This window comes from Charadrius vociferus, unplaced genomic scaffold (genome assembly GCF_000708025.1).
Source record: "Charadrius vociferus isolate BGI_N301 unplaced genomic scaffold, ASM70802v2 scaffold342, whole genome shotgun sequence".
Classification (NCBI taxonomy): domain Eukaryota; kingdom Metazoa; phylum Chordata; class Aves; order Charadriiformes; family Charadriidae; genus Charadrius; species Charadrius vociferus.
In genome coordinates, this window is record NW_009647231.1 from 1,512,846 (window position 1) to 1,538,906 (window position 26,061).

At 40.0% G+C, this 26,061-nt stretch overlaps 1 protein-coding gene across 1 annotated transcript in view; it reads left to right on the forward strand.

Moving 5' to 3' along the window:
• The window catches only part of ZNF451 (zinc finger protein 451), a 39,678-nt gene extending 20,501 nt beyond the window's left edge, over positions 1–19,177 (forward strand). The window contains exons 10-14 of the mRNA XM_009879836.1: positions 788–922; positions 4,902–5,032; positions 5,982–6,168; positions 16,677–16,751; positions 19,045–19,177. Coding sequence (XP_009878138.1) covers positions 788–922; positions 4,902–5,032; positions 5,982–6,168; positions 16,677–16,751; positions 19,045–19,097 — 581 coding nt within the window. The 3' untranslated portion in view covers positions 19,098–19,177. The remainder of the gene's footprint in view (positions 1–787; positions 923–4,901; positions 5,033–5,981; positions 6,169–16,676; positions 16,752–19,044) is intronic.
• Positions 19,178–26,061: the final 6,884 nt, after the last annotated feature.

Here is a 26,061-nt window from a genome sequence, read left to right on the forward strand (position 1 = left end):
ATGTTAAAAGGAAGAGGACAATCAAGGACCCCGAACAGAGGTCTATCTTCTAGAAATGTAAAAGTGATCTATACTACACACGCATTCAAGAGAAACTTGCCTTCTTTGTATGTACAAATATTTATAAGCCTGGCAGTGCTTTCTAAGCAGGCAGTCCTATTATAACACCATCTTCTCAGTTTCCTTAACTTGCCAAAAAAGAATTTCAGCTGAGAATTTATATTATCAGTATGTATTAGGGTTTTTTTTTGCCTTGAGCCTGCAAATATTTTTTTGAAGTTCATGTTACATCTAAAAATGGCATCAAGAATGCTAAAGGTGTACCTTGTGTTCAAAAACTGGAAGTGTTTTTAGTTACTCATGGTGTCATAATGCTTTTGATAAAAAGGTTGGCATTTATGTTAGATGCACAGCAAAAAGTATGTCTCTAAACATTTTACATGCTTTTATGCGTTGAGCAATTAAATGTCACAAACTTGCCACAGTAGAGGGTGCACAGCTGAATATTAAATGGACTATTAAAATGTCTCAGTGCAGGACAACAGCTTTCTGTGCCTAGCACAAAACTATCCAGCTCTACAGCATGATTCCACTTTCCTTTGTCTGAATTGTGCATTACTAAATGCTACTCAGTTGATTTAAAAACAGCGCAGGATCACATTTTATAACTTTTAGCTTATAGAACAGTTGGATACATGAATTTTCAAAAACGTATCTTAAGTTGATGTATGTTGGTTGACCAGAAAGTTAGGTGAGCTTTAAATGCATCCTTTTTATCCCATTGAAGATGGTGAACTTCCCGATCTCGACTACCTGAGTACAATGACTCACATTGTGTTGGTGGATCTGGACAACTGGGGAAGCTTATTCACACAGCTGCCAGCTAACCTGAACCAAGGGACATTTATCTGGGGCTTTCAAGGTAAAAAGTGATTAAAGGAAATAAGATAAGATTAACAAATCTACACAAATACATGAGCAGAGATTCTTTGAGTCGGAGAGAATGAAGAACAGGAACAAACAGTCACTAAGGCTTCTTAAGTTACAGTGTCACAGGCGCCATGTAATAGAGACGTTCTTGAACTTTTTCAACTCCATTTTAATCTCCTCTGCTCTTAGTATTCCTTGTAAAATACTGTCCCAGAATTGCTGAATGGTTTAGGAGTCTTTCTGGCTTCCCTGCTTAACTTACTTAGGCTGTATCATACTAGTTTTTTTTTTTTATCAGGTATTTTTATTATCAGGAGAGCCATAATGCTCAGAGGTTATTTTCTTTCTAACTCCCAAGTCCTTGTCCTAATATTCTTTTTCTTTTTGGTTCCAAAAGGCATGATTTTACATTCTTATACTTGAATTTTCTTCTGTCTCTGACTTGCTTCTTAAGGATGTCCCTGTTCATCCTGTATCTGATAGGTGTATCTCACATCTGGAAGATACCAGTAGTGGTACAAGGTGGTTGATGGAACTCGTGTTGTAATGGGTTTGTAAGAAAACTCTGCAAAGTCTACCAATACTATCCCTTTAACTTGATACATTTTTTCCCCTGACTATTCTTGAACCAACTTCTCGTCTACCTCATGCTTTTTCTACTAGTTTTCTCTGTATCTGCCTTTATAATTATTTTGCCTGTGGTACATTGAATACTTCAGTAAAGTCTAGATAAGGGATGGTTTCAAAATATTTGTTGTCTGGAACATAGGCAATATCTTAAGACTTGTAGGAATTTTCAGGCATGTTTTACACTTAGTGTAAGACCATTGCACTGCACTACTTCTTTACTTAATGTTCTTGATTATTTCTTCCTTTAAAAGATAATCAAGAACATCCTGAAGGCTGAGAGTTTTCATGCTGCTGAGGTTGGACAGAAAAGCCCATTGATGCCCGAATCCCTTCTTTTTTTCTTTTTTCTTTTTTTCTGCTAAGAAACAGGTATTCCAGTTAGCGATGAAGGCAGAGCAAGTATGTTTGTTAATGTAAAGTGTATGTTCTTCAAACAGTCAGCTGTGCTCCTGGATCTGTAGTCTAATGTCTGGTTGTTAGGACATCTGGAGACGAATCCTCTGATTTTTCTCTGTTAAAGTGGGTTGTGCTCCTGAGTTTTACGTTCTGGTCAGGCATTACTTCTGTATTATTTCCTGTATTGTCATTACCTAGACTTTGGCCTCTCACTACACTAACTGTATTCTTGCGCATGTACGTGCACAAGGGCACAGAAAATAGTAATTTTGAGGGTTTAGATTGTACCTAATCATCCTGGATTTCTATTTCATCCTTGCTGCCTGGCTGCTGCATTTATTTATGTTCCCTTTTCTGTATGACTGAACAACCGGTTGGTTGTTCTTATTATCATTTGTGAGGCTTTGCCCAGCTTGACTTCTGGTCAAATTCCACTTCACCTCTGTGCTGCTTGACTTCTAAGGCTATTGTGATTTGGGGGTTGATTGTGGTTTTCAGTTGCTGAAGGTTTGTTATTTATTTCTGTAGTTAATCAATCCACTTGGCCTTGGAAAAACTTTTTTTTTTCTTTTTCTACAGATAAAAATAAGAAACTGTTAGCAATCTGACCTGAAGAAATGTCAGGCCTGTTTGACATGTAAAGTCCAAAGCTATTCTGTCTGGGTTTTATAAAGAATTGCTTAGTAAAGAATAATTTTTCACAGTTACATCAGACTTTCACCACTTGAATTCAGACACTTGATTTCAGTCATACTTTGTTGTTTTGTTTAATTTACTTAAAACTGGTTTGTCATTTATTGACCAAACCTTGTTTGTTACGACAGGGTCTTCTGTGCTATTGCTATTTCCAAGGTTTCCATTTCCATGCCCTGTTTTGATTCAGTAAGAAAAAAAACCTGATTGAATCCAGGAATGTCTGATTGTTGTCAGAAATGTTTCTTCTCTGACCTAAGAAAGAGAAATAATCCATAGTACAGTCTTAGTGTTACTAATCTATTGTTAGGAACCTCTAATACGATAATCTTACCCAGAGGTACCTCTGTGCTAGTTAAGACACTTTGCAGGGACGGTCTGCATGAAGGCGCCTGCTGGCACAGCCCAGCCCAGCCCATATCAGTGCCACTCAATTTCTTGCTTCCCAAACAGGTTGCTGCATGCAGGCTGCCTCATGGGAATGGACCCTGCAGCACTTGAACTGAAAAACTCATGCCGAAGAGTTATAGTGATTAAAATGGGCCATGTTCATATCAGAGAGCACTTAAGCAGTTTATTAGTGTCAACTATATTGTTACAGAGCCTAGGAACACTAAGGCTCCTGGGCACATCTGGATTTATTGTTTTAGGTGGCCTCTCATAATAATGGTTTACAGAGTTATTTCATGCATGTTCTTGTTTGCTTAGCCTGTGAAAATATAGTGACATCCCTGTCTCTTCTGATTTTTTTCCTGTATTTCCCAAACAACATTGCTGATTTTTTTTTTTTTTTACTTATTTTTGTATGATACTTTTGCATTATTTCTGTTATTCCTATTGCTGATAGTCCTAGCTTTGCTTTGGGTTCCTCCATTGTATTGTCCAGGCTCTGTATTGTTTTTGTTTTCAGATACCGAGTTGTCCTTCACTCATTTGTGGTCTAGCTCCACCAGAGTAAATATAGTTTTGTCATCATTTTCAGCTGTCCTGGTCAAATGTTTGTTGTACGTTTGGAAAGCCAGGGTTGGTGATTACAAGTCTTTCCCAAATAGCAGTGACCAAGGCTGTGACAACAGATGACAATGAATGGCAAAAAAACGAACAAAAAAACCCAACAACAAAAAAAACAAACCAGGAGAAATCTACTGAAGATTGCTTCTACTTCTTTGTCAGACTAGGGGTGGGCAGGTTGGAATACACAATCCTTTGCAGCCTGTTTGCTTGAGCCTTAGTTTCACATGTCCTCACCTCAAGTGCCATCAATGACTGCTTTCACTTTCCATTCAAAAATCTGTTCTTATATCCAGCTACTCTGGCAGATAAAGCAACATTTTTTTCCTCCCCATTGCAGACCATTTGCATTATACCGTAGCAGTTTGGAATGTCATGAAATTCTTAGTTCCCCCCTTCAACTTGTCATTCTATTTGTTTGTCTTTTTATGTTGTCATAGTAACTGCAAGCTCCTCTGTTTTTCCCTTTTCTCCTTGAGAGTCTTGCTGCTCCTTTCCTTTCCCTTGCAGCCTGGTATTCTTTTTATCTGTAGAAGGCCTGTTACTCAGCTCATCTCTGTTATCCAACTATTTTCTCAGACCTAACTACGTTTTAGGATACGAGAAAATTCCTGCACTTATTTTTTTGCTAGTTGTAGCCTCATTTTGCTTATCCTTGACTGTATCCAAGTGTTTGTCAGGACTCCAGCATTTGTTTCAGCTGTTGCTCCAGTTCTTGGATCTTCTTTTTTAGAGTTCTGGCACGTGATGTGTCAGGTAGTTAAAGAGTCTGTTGGAAGTAGTCTTGGGCATTACATTAGTACAAGATTCCAAAAGAGAAGTGTTTCTGTTACTTGTACTATGTTCCCAGAGCTCCTGCTTCTGCACATTAACCACAATTGTGCTTAAAACTGAAAAAAAACCAAACCCACACCCTTGTCTCTAAATGCACATGACATCTAGAAGATAAGTTTTTTTTTTGGATTAGAAGAAAAATTATACAAAACTAAATGAGAGGCTTTTTGTAGGATCAGGCTAGCTACTTTTCCCTTTTTTTTTTTTTCTAACATAGGAGCAAGGGTTCTTTCAGGATTTTGGCTATATGTTTACTTCAGCTTTGAAATTGGTCAAAATTAATTCTGTCTTTAAAGACAGATTTATCTTTGCTTTTGCCTTCTTGCTTTCTTATTTCATGGTGGCATTTCTGTTTTGTTGGTTTTTTTCTTTTTTTATTATTATTTTTCTTCTTCTTTACTGTTTAGGAGGATACAGCAACTGGAAACCTCCAGTGCAGTGCAAAATTTACAATTATCTTAAGAGGATTGGATGTTTTTTTCTTCATCCACGTTGCGGTACCAGAAGAGAAGCAGCAGACTTTGCTCTCTGTGTTCATGTAAGTTAGTGCACACTTTATTGTGTTTCTGTACCCAGGGAAGAGCAGCAGATGATACCTGCTATTGATGTTAAGTACTAATTGTAGATGAGGTTCTTAGGTTCTCTTCGTGTGACTTCTACATCCACTAAAAAGATTGATAAATGAGTCACTGAATTGAGTTGGAGACAGCCTGGTGAGAAGTGCTTTATATCTTTTTCTTTCTGTGGGAATAAAAAAGTTAGCCCAAATAGGACATCAGTCTGTTGTGGAGGGGAACAGGGCTGGTTAGGGAATGAAGAATAAAAAAACCACAATTCCTACAGTTTCTGTTTCAGAGAGAAATGTAACTCCTGCCTCTTTCTTCAAGTAGCCCAAATCTAGAGCCATCTTTAAGATGGAGTTGGGTGGGTGCCAGTTTCAAAGACCCTGTTGCTATGACAAAGAGCAGTGCCTCTGTGTGGCAGACCTAGGGCTTTGGCTGAGTTGGGAGAGGTGCAGGTGAAGGATAGGAATCTGGGATGCCATGGTGACTCATGTTCTTAATATAGTGCTTAATCAGTTAGATAAAACTACTTGAGAATGTAACTATATGATATAAGCATGTTTTGCAGCAGAGTTTGTGTGTTATATTACCCTTTTTTATGATTTTTAAAACATTCTGCACAGATGACTTGTTTTATGTGGAGATGGTTCTGAAATGCTGCTTTCTAGGAACTTGTTCTGTACTTCATCCGTACTGTTCTGGTAGCCATGTCTTATATCTATTGTCGTATGTATAGAAGAAATGTAGTGTCAAAGTGTTGAAATAATACCTTTCACAGTGGTATAATGTGCATCAGACCGTAAAGGCAGAGGTGAGTTGCTGTAGAAGGCTTTCCTACGAAGACATGTCTTGCAAAGAGCTAGCCAAACCCCACAAGATAAAAACATGATCTCAGTTCAACATTTGTCATTTGTTTCCATTCAGGCTGGTCGTCTGGATGAGCACCTGCCCAAGCAAATTCCTTTCACTGTACTTTCTGGAGACAAAAGCTTCCTGGAACTAGAATCTCAATTTAAGATGACTCAGCGGTCAGCTCGCATCCTAAATCCTCACCACATCGAAGGAGACATGATGTGTGCCTTGCTAAACAGCATTTCAGATACCACAAAAGGTAGAAAATAAACATTAAACACAATCTTTCCAGTAAACCGATAGTTCTTTCCAATAAAAGAATTGAACGCTTGTGCTGGTAACACAAGCCGTTGCTTCATGCTTCTTGTCTTGTACTGGTATTTCAATGAAATATAGATCAGAAAATCAATTTGCTTGGGGCATGCTTGAAACCAGACTTAATTAAGCATTTTTATTCAACACAACAAACTGTCCTCCTTGTATTCTTGATTGTAGCAGGAGGCAAATGGTTGTTTCAGTCTGAAAACTCCTTTCTAGTTAAAGAGAAGCTTTAGAAGAGTGCTCTTGTGTGCATATTTGTCAATTTGTACTCAAATCTGCTTTGCTTGATTTGTTCTGGGTCTGAAACAAACATGACACTGCTAAAGTATCATTATTTCCCAAAATATCTCTGCCTATTAACTGTGATTGTCCTCCTGTCTACTCCAGTCACTTGATAAGTGTCTTCACTGGCACATGGCTCACACATCTGTTTGGAGGAAAAATATCAATGAAAGCTTTTAAGTTCTCTAGAATGACATATTCGAATTAATGGCCTGCTAAAATGGCCACACTGTTTTTATGTAGGATAATCAAAGAGGTTTGAGCCAGGTCACTTTCATGCAAAGGGTACCAGACCTGAGATGAGTTTTAATTTTTCTGAATATTTTAAAATATCTTGAAGTAAAGTTTTCCTAGAAGACCTGACATTTCTCTGTAGACATGTTACTGCTTTTCCTGGTTTCTTGTTGTGGTTTTGGGAGCTTGTAAATTGAGTGCAGATTACAGAAAGTTGTTCCTGAATTTGCTCTAAACTGTTTTCAGAAAAACACATTGCTAGTCTTGGTGCAGGTGTATGAGAGCATCACACGGTGCTGCTGTTCTACCAGGAAGACTAAAGTGGAGCATTTGCACTGAAAGGTGAATTGGCATTGAAGGGAAAAGTAAAGTGGTTTCCTGAAAAAAAAAATGATCTGTGGTGAGCTGGAATTGATTTATGTGCTTCTGAAACAGAAAAGGTGCTTATACAGTTTTCTGGCCACCCCAGGCATTGGCTGGTCTAGATTTTTCAGCTGGATAATGGAAATGTGATTCCCAGTCAGAAGCAGCCATACCAGTAAAGTTTCTTGGCGTAGTTAATCACAGAACTATCCTTTCGCTAGTGCAGTTCATTTTGCTCAAGGGGGAAGATGACTTTTCTCCACGGTTATCCATAAAGCTACACATTGAATCATTGCATTCCCACTACAAATGTTTTCTTTGTAGAGTGTCTTGAAATTCCTAGGTTGATAGATCTCTTCTAATGTAATTATAGCTATAACTATATATTAATGTGGGAGGCTGTTTTTGCTTTCAGAGCTTTGCATATTTTTGGGGAGGAAGAGTTGGGAGAGAGCTGTAACTTGCAAGCAGTCAATTTAAGTCAATTTAGCTGCAAGTCAATTTAGCTGCAGGGTCTTTTACAGTTTGTTGCGCAACTTAACAATATGAGATGGTGAGGACAGGGGAATGACTTGCTGCGTCAGGGTACTCTAGTTCCCTGCCTGGGTAATTTTGCTCGTATAGCTTTATTCACCAGGGTATACTGGCTCAGAGGTGATGACTTTGATCTAACCATTTCCTGTTTATAAATTATACTCCAGTATTTCTTTTTTATATTGGTCTTGCGTTCAGAAGTTTCCTAATCTAACCCTTCTTTCAATGTCCTTTATTACGTTAATATTTAGTTTACTATTATGGTGATGGTCACTATTGAGAGACCCCAAACCTTAACTTGCTGGCTGATGGTTGTGCATACCACTTCAGTTGTCCATGTGGTCGCTATAAAAAAAAAAAAAACCAAAAAAAAAAAACCCAAACAACTTTGAGCAGGAAAGGGATGGAATTATGCATGAGTCCTTTGGCTATCAGTGTTCCCTGGCAAACTTGTAAGGAACAGAATTGTCTTGAGCCACCCTTGGTCTGTTTCTTCAGCTGGTGTCAGTGGAGGGGACCCAGATAGTGAGAGCTGCCTTTGTCTCCTGTTCCTTTATTAAAACAGGACATTAGAAAATTCAGTATTGATGATAGACCTGTGTTCACTGTGTAGTGGGATGGTGTCGTTACCAGGAGTCTATAATGTTTTTTTTAAAAAGATAAAGCCATCACAGAATACACGTTTCGGTGTATGGCTCAGCAGCATCAGCAAGCATTTGCAAGTCTTAGTGTGGCAAGACCAGTATCGGAGGGCTGAAATGGAAAGTCGTGCAGTGTATCGTAGGCTGGTATAACCTGTTGTCCTATTACAGAAATGCAGCTGAATATAAGGAAATATAAACAAGAATTACTTGCTTTGTGACTTTCTCAAGCCTATGGCTATTATTCTGGAGGGAGAAACAAGTGAGAAATGGTTACCACAGAAAATTGTGTTGAAAAATATTTGATAGTTGTTGGTGCTGGATGAGCTTGAAAATTAAAAAGCTGTTTCCCTGAATCACCTTCATAGAGATATCATTAGTTTGTGAGCAGCTTGACTGTGTTTGGATTGTGGCAATCTCTCACAGTTGCACCTTGTGAGCCATTTTACCATGTCAGCGGAACTGATATGGGAACTGTGGTACATTCATTCATTTTAAAATAAATAAAAAGAAAAGTTCCCGCATATGTTGTGATAGGATATCAACTATATGTTACCATAGGCGACTACTGGCTGTAGTGGATGCATTCATTTCCTTTGAGGGTAGGCAAGACACTTATTCTTATTTGCTCTCTTCTGCTGCTGAACTTGAGTTCATAAATACAGAGGGGTTTTTTTCTTTTGTGTGGAAAGCACAACACACAATGGGAGATTCATGCATGTTAACCGAGTGGTTTGAGAAGGGTAGAAGGGAAGAGTTTTCAATGTCTCCCATTGTAATTCCTTTGCAAAGAAAAGTTTGTAGCATGCAGAAAAACACCATTATTCCCTACTTGATATCTAGTCATGACAGTACTGCTACAGTTTATACTTTTAATGAATGCTGGACAATGTTGAGTGCAAAACTGATGGTAAGTTGGGGATTATCATACCCATCCTGCCACTGACAGGAGTGCCACAACTTGCTTTGTTGACAAAAGTTATTTTTGTGTAAGTTGATGGCTTTAGCTTAACTATATTTCTCACAGGCATATTCAGATGAGATCCTTTATTGACTGAGCTCTTAAGTAAATCGGACTTCTTTTAATAAGAGGACAGAATTTTGTGAGTATTTCTTCTCCTTTCTTTTAAAGAGCCAGGCTGTCTCAGGAGACTGTCAGAATCAAGGTGTAGTGATGTACTATGTCCGCCAAATAGCCACAGCACCTCTTTCACTGACCCATAAGCTTCGTTTTTTCTGTGCTCAAGTGCAGTTGTCAGCCTACATCTTCAATCTGCTACTGTTGCCTAAAGTGTTTAAATACTACTGAATGCAGTTTCTATGAGAGTTTGTTTGGCAGAGCAGGATTTCAGTTCATTTTGATGAATGCTGCTAAGTCTCCTAGCTCCTGCTATCCAAATAATTGCTTGCCTTCTCAGTAGTCAAGTTTTTATGGGTGTTGAGGTCCAATATGAATACTGCATCAGACCCCAGTCTCTACTTTTTCTGAACCTTCAGTTAATACAGACTGCAACTGACTAAAGATATGTCATGACCTCCAGCCCCCACTGTCCAAAGAGACTGAATGTGAAGGGCTTGAGCATCTGCAGTGTGATGCAGCATGAATGAATGATAGTTACGCTAGTAAGAATCTATTCCTTTATTTACAGTTATTACAGCGGTCACAGCCTGTTGCAGCACAGAGCGATAAGAAAGTCACCCTTGAGTTGTAACCTCGTGTTAAGCTACAACAGGAAGTTACTATTGGCTTTGGTATGTCAGTGGCATCTGTTGTGTGCATCTCTGAATATATGTATATGCCCTAGGGAGAAAGTGATATTATAAGACCTAAGATAATAAGCCTGAACAAGAACTGTAGCCAAGTGGATGAACTGGGAAGACCTCTCACACTCAGATCATACAAAAAAGTCCTCAAGGTTTAGTTTAGTCTGGTTGTGAATTTGAGAGGTGTCAAAGGTTAAATGAAAGTCTGAGTGACCACGATGGTATTGGCCACAGTTTCCAAAAAATGCAATTGGAAGAGGGTTGGGGATTGAGAGCTTTATTTTTAGTCATGTTACACTTGAATGAACTGATGAGTGAGCATCTGTAGGAAAAGATATAGAGAGTGAAGCTTTAGTTTGCATGGAGGAAGAGAGGTCTTGTGTGTTTGGGGACCCTCAGCAGGGCGGGAGTAGCTGTACTTACAGTTACAGATGATGTTACCTTAATGAAGAAGCGGAGATTAGAGCAGTGAGTATTGGGGAGGAGTATGTGGTGAGGGTCCTCCAGGGACATACTGAAGAAGGAATAAAGGAAAGGATTCTGAAGCCAAGGAACAGTATTTTTAAAGCAGCATGATCATACATACTGAATGTGATTGATAACAAAGGTAAGGATGGGGTACTGATGTTAAGTTTTTGGCTAAGTAGTGTCACGAATGGAAATACTTGACACGCTTATGATTTAGCAGCAATTCAAAATTTATTAATGATTTCCAGTTGATTAAGAAGTTTATTTTTAGCAGCACTTAACCATTAACCAATTTAAGGATTTGCGGGGTGATTTAACAAAACAATTGAACAGTGACTTAATTACAGATTCAAAAATGACAAGACTCACACTGACTTACTATAGGGTATCCTAAGTCAATATATATGTGTACGAACACAAACATACCAACACACATCCCTTGAGGGGTCACGCACACACACACACAGACATGAGTCTTTGACTGCTAGGACCAAAGGTCCCATCTCAGTGGGCAACTAGTGAGCCGGCAGGTGCCCTTTTTGACTCCTTACATGTACACTGCCAGATGGACAGAAAGTATTTGGATCCAGTACAAGGTAAGAATGCCCACACTCATAAAAGCTAATGTGTGGCTCTTTGGGCAACAATCCATACATTGTCTGGAGTGATTGATTGTTGTTACTGTTTCCAAGCAACAGGGGATACGGGAGCCAGGTGCACTAAGGGGTTGCCATAACATTCTGGTCCATTACCCTTCACTTCTTTCTTTCTTTTATGGTGGATTATTATGTGTCCCAGGTGTTAACGGATTGTCATAACATTCTAGTCAATTGTGGTGTTATGTGGCCCAGGTGAGGGGCTGGGATGGATCACACCAGGCACCAAGTAGCCTGAAGGGGGGAGGGGTTGCACCACCACAAGTAGTTACTAAGATCCTGAATGACGTAACTTTAGTGATCTCCTTAAGGTCAGGTAGCACTAAAACTTCAAACATCAACTGTAAAAGGAAAATGCTCAGTGATTGGAGAGACAGTGAGTTAAATGTGATATTAATGTCACTGTACATTAGGATGGAAAGAGGCAGTTGAGGTTGGGATTTACTGAAAAGACTAAGAGAAGGAAAATTGTAGGAGAGAGGAGTGGGGCCAATGTGTGAGACTGCACAACATATGAGTAGTCAGGAGGTACGTTAAGAAGGTGTGTGGCAAGGGAGGAGGACTAAGGCCGGGGAAGGGACATCGAGTCTGTGGTGAGACAGAGGAACCAGTAAACCTGATGGAAATTATTAAGGGGGTGGTGGTAACTAGGGAGGCTGCAAGAGAAGAGGGTCAGATTTAGAGGGGAGGAATTATGCTGAGCCATGCGGGCAGCTAATCCAAATTCAAGCTGTGACACTTTTATGTCAAGACAGTGGGTGGCGCTTGCATTCTGTGAAAGCTGGCCAGTCTCTTCCCAGAATAGGTTTCTATGAGAGACTCATGAAATGTCAAAAAATCATTATATTTGCTCCCATCTGTAGGGTTAATCTTTCTGATCTCTGAGCTATGTATACATCCAGAACTTGCTTTCCTGTTTTTTGGTTAGCCGGAATTTTGCAATACTTGAGGACAGTAGTGAGCAGTAGGATTTCTTTGAGAGAATAGGTATGGTCACAGCTTCTTAGCTGTTGTTTATTTAACAAAATGTATGAGAGAAGAGGGCATATCTTAAGATCTCTTGGCTGAGAAACTGGTCAATTGCTTTTCCTCTGACCCCAGAGGAGTTGGGAGCTACAGAATGTGCTCAGCATTTTAACAAGAGACACAGGACATGTCTGATTTCTCCAAATTAAACATTCTTATTTACTCTTCATCACCAGAAGATGCCAGCAGTACCAGGAGTATATGCTGATGAAGTGTGGGCTGAATGAGCAAACAGTGAAGTGGATCGAATACTGGCTGAATGGCCAGACCCATAACATGATCAGTAGCATGAAGTTCAGTTGAAAGCCAGTAACAAGTAGTGTACCACAGGGGTCAATACTGGGTCCGGTCCTGTTTAATGTCTTCATTGATGACCTAGATGGTGGAGCAGAGTGTACTCTCAGCAGGTTTGCTGAGACACAAAACTGGGAGTGGCAGCTGATACACCAGCGAGTTGTGCTGCCATCCTGAGGAACCTCAGCAGGGAAGAAATGGGCTAACAGGATCCTCATGAAGTTCAACCAGGAGAAGTGCGAAGTCCTGCACCTGGGGAGAAACAACCTGAGCTCCCCAGTACAGTATCTTTTTCGTAATATTCAAAAGCTTTCTGGACGTAGTCCTAGGCAGCCAGCTCTAGGTAGCCCTGCTTGAGCAGGGGGAGGCTGGACAAGATGACCCCCTGAGGTTTCTTCCAACCTCAGCCATTCTGTGATGTGTGTGTGGAGTATATGCAATGCATGATCGCAGCCCAGAACGCCAACTGTATCCTGGGATGCATCAGAAGTGTGGCCAGCAGGTCAAGGGAGGTGATTCTGACCCTCTACTCTGCTCTGGTGAGACCCCACCTAGAGTACTGTGTCCAGCTCTGGAGCCCCCAACATAAGAGGACACTGACCTGTTCGAACAGGTCCAGAGGAGGGCCACGAAGGTGATCAGAGGGCTGGAGCACCTCTCCTATGAAGATAGGCTGAGAGAGTTGGGGGTTTTCAACCTGGAGAAGAGAAGGGTCCAGGGAGACCTCATAGCAGCCTTCCAGAATCTGAAGGGGGCCTACAAGAAGGCTGGACAGGGACTTTTTGCAAGGGCATGTAGTGATAGGACAAAGGGGAATGACTTCAAACTGGAAGAGGGTAGATTTAGATTAGATATTAGGAAAAAAATCTTTCCCCCCGAGGGTGGTGAGACACTGGAACAGGTTGCCCAGAGAAGCTGTGGATGCCCCATCCCTGGAGGTGTTCAAGACCAGGATGGATGAGGCTTTGAGCAACCTGGTCAAGTGGGAGGTGGCCCTGCCCATGGCAGGGGGGTTGGAAACAGATGATCTTTAAGGTCCTTTCCAACCTAAATCATTTTATGATTCTATATCCTTAACTGGAATGCAAGATTTGCTTGAGACCTGTGTTCAGTCACAGGGTACAGGTACACTACGAGCAACATCACATCAAGCACAATGACTTGTTCCATGCGGAAAATCAGCCTGGTGTCTTCTGACTTGAAAATGTATCTGTTCAATCAGTTGGCCTCTCCTTCTCTTTAGTTGACAAGTGGCAAATTCCTGCCCCTCTCCTTCCCCCTCCCCCTTTATTTGTTGGAATGTTTCTGCCTAGGTTTTTTGCCTGCAGATGGCTTTTCTTCTGACTGTTACAGTCTTCTTCCTGGTTCCCATAGAAGCATATCAGGACTTTTACTACTCATTTTTACTACTTTTGTGTCTTTAGTCTTTGCTCTGTGTAGCTTTGGGGGGGGTGGGGGCAGAGGGGCACACTGAGGACAAGCATAACCATATTTGTGGTTTTGCCTGATGAAAGTTTCAGTATAATTTGAGATGCTGCCGAGCCTTTGTATGAAAAGCTCCTAAATAAGATTTGGCTCTTTGTTAGCCTCTTAACAGGTTAACTTTCACCAACTCAAAGATTTCAGAGAATCCAGCAACTGCCTTCATGGGAAGTTGAATATGCATTAATACAGATAGGTAGAGGGGAGAGAAGTCTTGCAAATAATGACCACTGATGGCAGAGCGTAGCTCATGAGACTTTGAACATCCTTCATAACCATATTTGACTGTGAGCTGATTCCCCCCCACAAACTAACAGAAGGTCATCAGTACTAATTGTTTTCAAGTTTCATAGTTTCTGGCAGTGGAATGGTGTTGTCTTCAGCTATGCTTTAAGCAAACCTGTTCTCTGTGATGTTGTAACTATCAAGTAGTATTTAGTTATTGCATATCAGGTGCAGTGATAAATCGTGGGGCAGGCAGCCTGTTTTAAAAATGTTTAAATGTTTTGCATGCCAGTTTGCATATACCTCCGTTTCAATATGAATGTGTGCACCAGTGGTGTAATTAAGGTGGTGTGACTAGCAAAACACTTTGGCAAGATGAGGCCTGCATTAATACATAAGATGAATCTTAAACGTTGTTAATGAACTAAAGTAATTCTGTCTACAGACCCTCTTTTAGCATTCATAACTGTCCTAATTGACAGTAAAGTCAACTTATCTGCTGGTCTGTTGTATTCTGAAAAATGAGTGTCAGGTTAGCCTGTTGCCTGGGTTGGGGAAGCCAGGGGTAAGCTGTCCTCTGATAGCGTGTCAGTGGGTTACCATCATGGCTTCTTCTGGGGTGAATGCTCACTGACTCTATAACCAGTTCCAGCGAAGTTGACTTCTTTAGATCATATCTAAAAGAAACGCCTGGATTTCTGACTATTCCTGTCCTCTGCTGTTTAAACATCTATGCAAGATGCCAATCAGAAGAATATTGCCTTGCCTGTTTGCCAGCATCTTCTGTCAAGTTGCCTAAAAAAAATGCCACAAACCTTCAGAAAAGTGCTTTTAATGCATTTTTATTTGAAATGGTAGCAAACCAGAGATCCTCTTGAACTATACCTTGCTGCTCACAAGAAGTCAGTTCTTCCATTATGCTTATGCCAAGAAATGGGTTGGGGAGTGATTGCTTCAACTGTTAGACCTCTAACAGGTACAAAACATTTTAGAACAGTCTGAGATGTCTTCCGTGCTGGAAGATTTAAAAAAAAGGTTGATAAGGGAGAAGCCATTTGTGCAAAACCTTTTCTTTGCACTTTTTCCTCACTTTCATGAGTGACTGTAATGACGGGGTGTGGGGGGGTTGGTTATGTGGATTTTTTTCTTTTGCTTTATTTACTTTGGAAGATGATGTGAAAAATACTATCTCTTCTGCCCAGAGATAGTAGGCAGCTCCAAAAAGGATTCAGTCAGTCTGCCAAGTGACTGGAGAAAAGACCATTTTAACTGCAGTGTATATCCAGCTCTTTCTGGCATCTTTGTTGGCTCCTGATGTCTGTTTGATACCAGCTGTTGGAGTTTGTATTCCTGGAATTGGGAAAGTCAGCAACGTTGCTGTTGAAACAAGGTATATGTCAGAGGTTTGAAAACAAATTTTAGAAAGTGTACGCATCCCTTTGAATACCTAACTTGGCTCATTTAAAATGCCAGAAGTCACACAGTCAGTAAATTAGATGTCCATATTGGAATGTTGTTTGCTGGTAAACATAATCTGAAGTACATTGGTGCACTAATAAATGTGATGACTTTAAGAGAGGTGCTTCTGTTGATATGACCGTAGGAGACCTAGTTGATTGCAAATACTATGAGACCTCATTACAGAGACCATCTCCCAAAATAGCAATAGCCTGTAGCCGGAGAATGAATCCATAATGTGACTCATCGACTTGTTTATTTTTTAACCTGTTGTTTACTGACACTCTGTTTAAAATAAATGGGGGGGGGAAACAACCCACCTTATGTACACCAATCCCTACTAGACAGTTCAAAATAGGGCTGTCATGCATGAGGCTGGTTTCCAGCTCCAGAATAGAGTTATTTAGAAAGGGAAGGGTAGTGGAGTTTTGGCTGGGCTTGGCTATGATGAGCTAGCAGATTAAACTAAGTGTATTGGCTTTTTTCTTCTATGAGACTTGGACAACATCTGCTGAATTACACTGTTCAGTTGAGTTATTGCACTCCATTGTTCAAATGGAGTATTTAGGTGGCGAAATACAGCTAAGATCATGTGTAGGCAGAGACGCACTATAGCACTTCTTCCCACAGTGAAATCCTTGATACATTTTGTAGAAAGTGAGTACTGTCTGGTTTTTTTAAAAATAACTGAGTGTTACAAAAAAGCAAATGCAGTAGACACTAGCAGTAGCTTCTGCACCTATTGTTTCTTGTTACTTCTTTAAAATAACATCAAATTGAAGCAGTCTGCCTCTAGATTTTGGGGAGAAAGGAAAGAAGGTAGCTGAAAAATAACTTTGTCTCTTGACTTGCTGTCTTAAACTACCACTGTAATGTATTTTTATCTTGATTTTCACATCATAACAAATGTATTTATTGAAATCCAACCTACGATGTTGTTACAGTAAGAGAAATGCAAGAGGTGACTTAACTTTTTTATAGAAGCAATGTGTAATTTATGTTTCATTTGTGCATTTAAGGTTCAGATAGTGAAGATGACGAAGATATCAAACTCACAGTGAAGAGGAGCTTAGAAGAAACAAAGAAACAGGAAGGTCTGTTAATTTTTATTCTTCTGTGTTCAGAAGTGCTATTAATTATGGAAGATACAGAAATTAAACTTACAATCAGTTTTATGGCAAGTGACCTCTTAGGAATACGGTCCAAAATATGCTGGCCAATCTTGAGTAGTTAAGAACACTGTGATGAGTTATAAAAAGTAATTTTGTAACGTGAAAAGGATGCAAGCAGACTCAAAATCTATTTTATTGGTGCACCACAGGGTATTCTGCAATTAAAGACTTGACTGAGCTCACTTTGTACCAGTTTAATTTAACTGTGGTGACTCAGAGTAGAACTACTGACTAAATAGTTGAACTTCTGAATAAATAGTTCAAAATAAGGTATTATATCTCAACAGAGCACTCTGATCTCCTAAAAGGCCTATAGATTTATGCACAAGTTTGAATTGGCAGTACAGCTGTCTGCTCACATCAAATCTTACCTTATTTGAAACTGTTTTCATCCTTTTGCTCTTGTGTTTAGTGGTGGTGTTCATACAATGCAGTCACTAATTTTTGGTGACAAATTACAGTGAACTTTGAAAATAATTTATTGTTTAAAAGGCTTGACTGCCCTTCCACCTGATGGAAATGAAACTGACTTAAAAAAAAAAAATCAATAAAGAATTTTTCCAAGGTCAGTGATAAAACTGATAATTGAATCTTACAGTCCCAGAATTTATTCAGTTACAAATTTACCAACTATTAAATATTGTTACTAAATGTCCAACAGTACTGAGTTTGCCAGCTCAGGTCTCCCTAGCACTGAGTATTGGCACCAGGGATAGCAGTGGCATTTGGTGCACACAGAAGGTCCCAGTTCTGGTGCTGCTGAAGACATCTGACCTTATGAAGCAGCCTGGCTTCAGCTGTGTTGACTGGTTGCCTGCGCGATTAATGGCAGTTCTGTCATGGGGTAAAAGGGAGTAAGAAGGCAAAATCAACCCCAGAAAGGGGTAAAAAGGAAGAAGCACTAGCAACTGCTGGAAGAGGAGAAAGCAAAAAGGAAGTGTAGGAGGTAGAAAAAGCTGCTTCAGCAGCTCCAGGGAATAGAGGACAATCTAGGTATCACTGTGGAGCTAACTGCATGCCATTAGCAAGGGAGTCACAGTTTGGACCTTATTCTTGATTCTTGCATATGCTTGGTGGCCAATTGACAATGTATTTTAATGCAAACAGTTGTCTGCCAATGGCTTTCTGATGTACTTTGGTTTCAAAAATTCTTTTTTGTTTCTGTGACCATGTAACGTTTTCCATTCAGAAACTAACTTACGCCTTTTATCAGTAGTACCGAATGTTGCAAGAAAGTCCAGGTGAATGAGTAGACTGTTAACTATTTCTGTTCCAAATCTAGGCCTTGCATAAAACAGCCCACTAATAATTAAAGCTTTAAAATCTGTTATGTTAATATATATAATTATTCTCTTTCCTTTGTCATAAGAACAGACAGCTTTTGTTATAGGATGTCCTTGTCTCCTCCTAAAGCAGAAGAAGAATTCAAGAGTGAGAGTGTGTTTAAAAGCTGCTTTAATTTTTCCAACTATACCATTGGTATTGATATTTATTGTTCATATAAACCTTGTGAAACTTACAATATTTAATTCAGTAACACCAAGCAATTAGTTCCCAAAGCAATCTAAATGTAATGCAGAAACAGAGTTTCTTTCTTGAGTATTATGAAAGGTGTTTAAGAGAACACATGTTGGGATGAGTGCAATGCAGGTTGTCCCCACCACCATCAAAAATGTTACAGCCCTGATCTAGACTATTCTTACTGTTCATACGATTATTTTTTTTTTTCTCTAGTTATGTCTGGTTTTCTTAGTAAGAGTGACAACAGTGGTGCCAAGTTAGAATGGAGATACGAGAATATCTATTGATAAAGAACTAGAATGAAAATACTGAAACATCTCTGCTTGTTTTGTGTGTCTTTGTTTTCATACTTTATTTTTCTTGGTGCATACATATGGGTTCTAATCTTGATATTATTTCAACCAGTAAATATGTAGTTGTGTTGTACTCTGAAACTAATCATTGGGCTGCCACTAGTTAATACAGTGGAAAGTTGTCGAGGTTCTTACTATATTTTGAAGTGTTGAAAAGACAGCATAAGAGAGGAGGAGGGAAATTGTTCTATTTCTCTACCTTTTTTTTTTTTTTTGCAGTCTGCTGAGATTGCCCACGGAAGTAGTTTGTTGCTTTATGTAGTAATATTAATGTAGCTGTGTTTATGACTAGTTATCAATCATAGTTTGAGATTATAATCGGGTTTTTTGTTTTTATGCAGAGGAAGATGCAGAATTGGAAGAAGCTATCAAGAGAAGCCTTGAGGAAATGTAAATGAAGGTACTTCAGTACACTAACACCACATCACCAGAGCTGCTCACAGAAATGGAAGCTTGTTCATCTATTTACAAAGGTTCAGGAACACCACTTCAAAAACATCTGTATCTTGAATTGTTAGATTTATAATCTGATGTCCTCTGTCATGCTGACGAACAACTGGAGTTTATAGATATCCGCTGCAATATATTGTGTATGACAAAAATTTTTAAGCCTTTGCATATTCTGTTTCTAATGGGTGATGACTAAGTCTTTTCAGTCTAGCTGTATAAGTTGTTGCCTAATTAGTAGGCTGGTCTTACTAGGTATTTTGGGACTTTTAGTTGTTAATTTCTTTTAAAATTGGTTCTTGTATTTAATTTTTCTGTCACAAAATGTCATTGTCTTTATTTACTTTTTCGTGTGGTCTTTGCAACAGATAAAAATAGTAAACTCCAATTATCTCAGATTTGCCTAGCTAATCTTGTTACAAAGAGAAGCTTAGATCCCAGGTTTATAAATTGAACATATGGCCGAATTCTTGCCTGTGGCCAGTCTCACCTCACAGACTATAATTTTGTCTACGTCCTGTTTGTTATAAATGTTAGAATCAGGACCACAGGCTGTACAGTTTGTTTGTTAGCTTTATTTTTATAAATGTGTGTGTTTTTTCAATAATAGTATGGGAGAGTGTTGGATTTGATAGCTTAAAGTTTGACGGGTTCGGTTCTTCTTGCTGATCTGAGGCTGGAACAACTTTTTAAGGGAACAGAAGCCAAATAGACTTTCTAGTTCCTGTTTGGAATAGATGTGTGAGAATTTAGGCTGTATTATTCCTATATACTATTGTCTTTGCTTCTGTTCATGAAGAGGTGGCCTTGGATAAATGAATGTAAATGTGTTAATTATTTTTATACTGTCCTTATTTTAAGCTGAACAATTATTTCTGTGGTTAAAATTGTTATCTATGTCACCTTTCTCAGTTTCTTTGTTTAAAAATACCTATGCAAGCTGTTCAGCTTTACCAGCCTATTATACTTCAGTTAATGATTGCTGTCAATCAGTAAGAAATCCCAATGTAATAAAATCCCCGCTTGTTTTTTTAATTATTATTCATTAGCCTGTGAGTTTGCTTCTAACTGCTGTAAATCTAAATATTTATCATGCAAAAAGATACTTTTTGTGGAGAGTGAGACACAGGAAAGGCTATAGATTTTTCTCACTCTTGATTCCAAAGAGTCAGAATAACTACAGCTCTGTGTCATCATGATTAGAAAAGCTGGGAAAGTGGCACTGGTTTATCTCCAATCACAATTCTGATTTAATTGCCATGTCTGAAACAAATAGAATTAATGAAGAATCTAATGAGTTATCTCAGTGCTCATTAGCAATCATACAACTTGAAGAAACGGTTCAAACACCAAAAAATAGTTTGAATGCTTCCAGTGCATTTGACTCTGACACCCAAGTGTCACAGAGTAAACAGGACCTCTTAATGTTTTTCCCTTGTGCCTGCTGCTTGCTTTCCCACTGCAAATCTCAGATTAATTGCACTCCTGTTCAAATCTGGGTGTGCAGTTCATACTGCTGCTGAAGAAGCCCTGTTCTGGAAGATTTTGAGTTGCCTTTAGCTACTGACTCAAGCTGAATCAGTTCCACAATTTTTACACACCAAGTTCTTCTAATAAAGGGTAGAATGAGACAGAAAACATTTTTCCTCCTCAAAACCATATCAGTAAGTTATAGAGGTTTTGGGACAGGTTGTTTTTCAGTGCAGACCCTAAAAGTTGCAAATTTTTTTTCACATGGAAAGATGTTTCAGCTTGAGAAAGTTCTTTGCTTGGCACAGCAAATGTTTAAAACCTGGGTAGATGGTCTTCTCCAGCGTCTGCTATGTAGATTTTGATCATGTGCTTTATTCCTCATAACACTTTACCCTGTCATAAATGTAAAGTTTGCTTGTACCTGATGGGCCATGACTTAATCGGTTGCATTAAAAAAAAAAAAAAAAGCCATGTGTGCACACACATTCTCTATACTTGGAGCTCCAGTTATTAAACATGTTATATTGGCCTCCTCATCTGCTTACCGAAACAAGTAGCAAGTCCCAGCCACTGCTGCTATGGCTCTTATAAAACAGCTAAATAGAGTTCTAGTCTCTGTATTCTTTTTATGTTAAAAGTAGCCTCCAGAATTATTGACGTCTTGAAATTCGTCCTCATGTTCTTTTGTCTCTTTGAGGTTCTCTTAACTCTCTGAAATTTTTCTTTGCAAAGTTTTCTGCCGTCACAGGCTTGTGATACTCCTGTTTCCAGAAGAGCAGAGAAAATTGGATTCTTAAAATGCTGCGTGTACAGACGTGACTTGTTACTCAACATCTTGCGGTACTGCACCTTGTTCTTCAGCTGGAAGAGGTGTCTTGTAAATGGTTGCATTTCAGAATTTAATGTTTCTGGCTGGGGAGTCTTGTTTAACTGGCTGAAATTCTTGAGGTTTGCCCTGCATATGCTGAGAGATTTGTCTGCATTTACGAGCAGAACTCATCTGTTAAAAGGAGCTTACCCAGCATCCTTTATGTTTGTACTAGAAGTGATTAGTCCTGGTCTTTCTAAGAGAATTGGCTTTTGTGATGATGTTTGAGTTCTGCCTTCATTAATCTAAAGCAATCCTGTGATGATTTTTCTTTTTTACCTTTAATGAAAAAAAAAACAAAACACACTAATCTCTACCTCACTACCACCAGCTGTTCATGTTAATGCTCTTAATATCTTTATGGTGCATGCGCAAGTTTTACAAAACTGAAATCGTGACAAGTTGAGATTGGTACAAAGTTCTTCTCTTTGGTGCTTTGTGTGCCATATTCTTTCATATCGAACAAAATCCCTCTTTTGGTCTTACTCAGAGACAAGTTGAGATGCTAAATAAGTCAGTGCAACTGTTATGGAAGTCACTGGAGCAGTAAAACATGATGCCTGCCTGGTTGCTTCTGTAGTTTAATTTAAAAAAAAAAATTAAAATATTAGCTTATTGTAAGCTACTTGCTTTGTTATATGTTTTTGGGTGGTGGGTTAATTTTCTTAGCTCTTCAAGTTATACAGAAATGACCACTACTGCTCCTATAGCAGTCACAGAATGCAAACCTTTACCGATTCTTTACCAAATATGGTGAAGTTTATAGAGGTATGAAGTTACGCAGTTTTCTTTCTTAAAAGGAAAGTGTTCCATCATCTGCTTGTGCTGTCCTAGCAATGTTTACAATGACTGCTGTAAATTGGAAGGAGGTGAGGAAGTTGGATGACGAATTGTTTCAAAATTAATTTAGAAAAATTGGCTGACATTAGCACAAAGATACTTTCTGGCAATTCTTTCCAGCTAAGTAGCTTTATTGAAGTCTGCATCTGCATATTTTCTGATGCTTCTAAACCTCCTCAAGTTTCCTGTAGAAATTCTTAGTTCAAGTGGTTTAGAGCTCAGTTGTAACAATCTGGGTCAATGTGGTCCGAGATATTATAAAGGTGAATGTAAACAAGTCAGAAAATTTATGGCAAGTGGCAAGTACATGCAAAGTGTGCACTTGGACAGCAAAGCTCTGCGTGCATGGGAATTTGATGTTGAAGTCCCTTGGTAAATCTGTGCAAGCTTACTTTCGCTGACTGCAGTATCCTAATTTCTGGGAGTCCTTCTGGTTTTTTGTTTTTTGGTTTTTTTTTTTTTTTTTTTGCTCAGACCTTCATTGACAGTTTGCTGAGCATCTGCAGCTGTATAGAATTCACTGGCTCATTTACTAGGCAATTTTCCTCTCTGTGAGAATGAACTGTTGCGTCCCCTGAAATGGTCATACCAGCTTTGAGATCGCTTCTGAGATAGAGGACTTCATTCAGACTTCTGACAGGCTTGGGACCTCAGGGCTTGACTACACAGTAAAATGACCGTGACACGTATAGGCAAACCCAGGGCTAGCTGTAATTAGCATTGGTAACAATAGCAGTAAAGACACAGTAGCACAGGTTCAGCAGGTGCTGAGTGAGGGGGCAGCCTACTGTGATACATATTTTGGTGGAAAACGTACCCTAGAACCCTGTGTTGGCCCATCTTTGCTGCTGCTGTTACGGTGCTGGGGAGACTGCAAGCTGGCTTTGGTTGCCTGCCCAAGCCATAGTCACATCCTTCACGTATGTATGGGAACTGTTGTGTTTCCATAACACCTGCGTATAAAGAAGGTTTTTCAGACGAAGTTCCTGTTGGTGAAGGGAGGAAAATAATCTGGCATGGCATTTCTTGGGTGTGGACTTTTCTCTTTGATCCTATTCCATGACAGCTCATGTATAAACGTTAGGGTATGTGACAAGGTATATATCAGGGTTTGGACTAAGGCAAAGCTGGAACTAAGGTGCTATTTAGCAATGTGACAATTGGTAGTGCTTTTAGTGCAGATCATCTCCCTGGCTCTGGGACTTCTACAGCTATGCCAGTTGTCCGAGACATGGGAAAGCTGCTTTTTCTGCTACCTCAAGGGACCTTGTGTGTGTGAATAAGACTCTGCTGTATGTTGCTTGGTTTTGCAAGTGGCACCCATTTTTCACGATTCTGTAGTTAAACCAGAGACAGACAGCGGCTTCACTGCTGAGGCAGGATTGCAAAAACTGTGAGACACACCTCCTCCTCGTGTTCTTCTCCCTGATGCCCACAGCCAGAGCAGTGCTGTGGAGTCCATTGTATGAACATAGCTGTGGAGAAAATGAGGAGAGGGGAATGCAGTCACGGCAGCACCAGCAGTCCTGACCCGGCCATCGCTGTTCTTCACCACAGACCACAAGGTGGAGGATGAAATCTCTGCTTTGTTTCCTCCTCCTGTTGCCTTATGGCCTTCCAAGTTTCTAAGTGGGAAAATACCCTGGGTTGCACAGGCACTAATGTTGAGACTTGTCCCCAAAGACCATTTTTGCTTCTAAACCTGTGTTTTGGTTCCAGGGTTCCGTGCTATTCTCAATTCTAGGGTAAAATGGCATTTTGCTGTTAAAGAGGGTAAGTTATATGGGATATGTTTGAACATAACTACAGCTGTTCTGTGCCTGTGTTTCATTGCAGCTTCGACCTGCGTGGAATTAGACCCCTCTGCAAGGAAAAAAATGTTCATAGCTGTCCAGCTATTTTGATTTCTGCTTTTTAAACCCAATCTGACTGATACTTAATAAATTGGCTTGGAAAGAATAGAAGGGTCCTAGGAAAAAAGTGTTTGCAAACTGCGTGTCGTGCCTACAAATGGTTTCTGTTTGGGGTGGGAAGTGGTTTTTAATTATCTTCTACAAAGACCGTAGAGAGATGGATGGAACAATTGTTCAAATGAAGTTATTTCCATGAGCTCACAGGCAGTGAGCCTTACTTATTCAACTACGTAAAACAAAGAAAACTCAGGCAATTAATTTAACGAGAGCGCTTGGGACATGATATCATTCTCAGTGGACGAGCCTGAGAAAACAGCTATTTTGAATCACAGCGGGATAAGCATACAAAACAGTATCCATGTGCAACAAAATCCCTTTTAGTTGGGTGCCAAAACTTGGTCTGTTAGAGCCATGGGGTATTTGCCCAAACCTGGACTTTTGGGATAAGCAAATTCCTTTTTAAATACTCACAGGAGTGGCAAGCGAAGCCTATGTGCGACTTGAATCGCTGGAACTGATGCTCCCAGCAGGAACCTGAAGTACAAGAGATTCTGTGCGAGTTGTTTGTGAAGTTGGCATGGTGGGCGCTTGTGAGAGAGAAGGTACCGCTTCATACGGTTGTCTTGTAGTTAAAGGTAACAGTATAGTCAAGTTAAATATGATCTTGGAACAAGTCATTACTAGATGTAGATCCACTACCTTGGCTACCATGAAACAGATCTATTTTTTCATTCTGGCATAAAAAGAGGGCATTAAACACTTCTCTTTCCAGTAAGCCTTTTTGTATCATCTGCTGGTGGAACGGCTTCTTTTCTGCAGCTAGTCAGGGAGCTCTTACAGTTGGCACCAGAAAGATGTGTGATCAGTGTATCTAAGGTATCTTGGGTTTAGGAATGCTGTTCAGGTTCTGCTTACGGTAAGGGCTGCTGTCTCTGGTTTAACTTTTCTCTCCCCTCAGACAGGCTTCTGGGTTTTTAAAGCATTTCTTGTTTTCTTCCTCCTGTTTCTTGCATCTTCAGATGTTTCTGTTTTGTAGATCACTTTTTGAATAGCTTTATATAAAAATAACAGTTGGATGGTGTCTGGGTTTTGGGTGTTTTTTTTCGTGTTTGGTTTAGTGAAAGAGCAAACCAATGAACCAACCACACAGACCAGTTCTGGAAGGCAAATCCTCATACTAGCTGCTGCCATCTCAAATAGAGTTAATATAGATACTGAAAAACTCATTACTCCTGCCTTGGCATCCAGTTTAGCAAGAAACAGTGCATGCTGCTTCTGGCTGGTCCAGACTTTGCTCCTTTTGTCAGGAAGGGGACTGGAGATGCCAGCAGAGGCTTCTCTGTGCCCCAGAAAGCTCTTGGGGAGCAGCAGAGGTGCCCACAGGGCTACTGCGGGGCACCGCTGCAGCTCCCCAAGAGCTTTCTGGGGCATGGAGAGACCCTGAGCTGCGTGGGTCCCAGCACAGAAGGCCAACCCCATCCTGGGCTGCATCAAAAGAAGCACAGCCAGCAGGTTGAGGGAGGCAAGTGTCCCCCTCGATTGTGCTCTGGTGAGACCCTATCTGGAATGCTGCCTCCAGCTCTGGAGCCCTCAACATAAGAAGGATATGGACCTGTTGGAGTGGGTCCGGAAGAGGGCCATGAAGACAATCATAGGGCTGGAGCACCTCTCCTCTGAGGACAGGCTGAGAGAGTTGGGGTTGTGCAGCCTGGAGAAGAGAAGGCTCTGGGGAGACCTTATTGCGGCCTTCCAGTGACTGAAGGGGGTCTACAGGAGAGGTGGGGAGGGACTTTTGACTAGGGCATGTAGTGATAGGA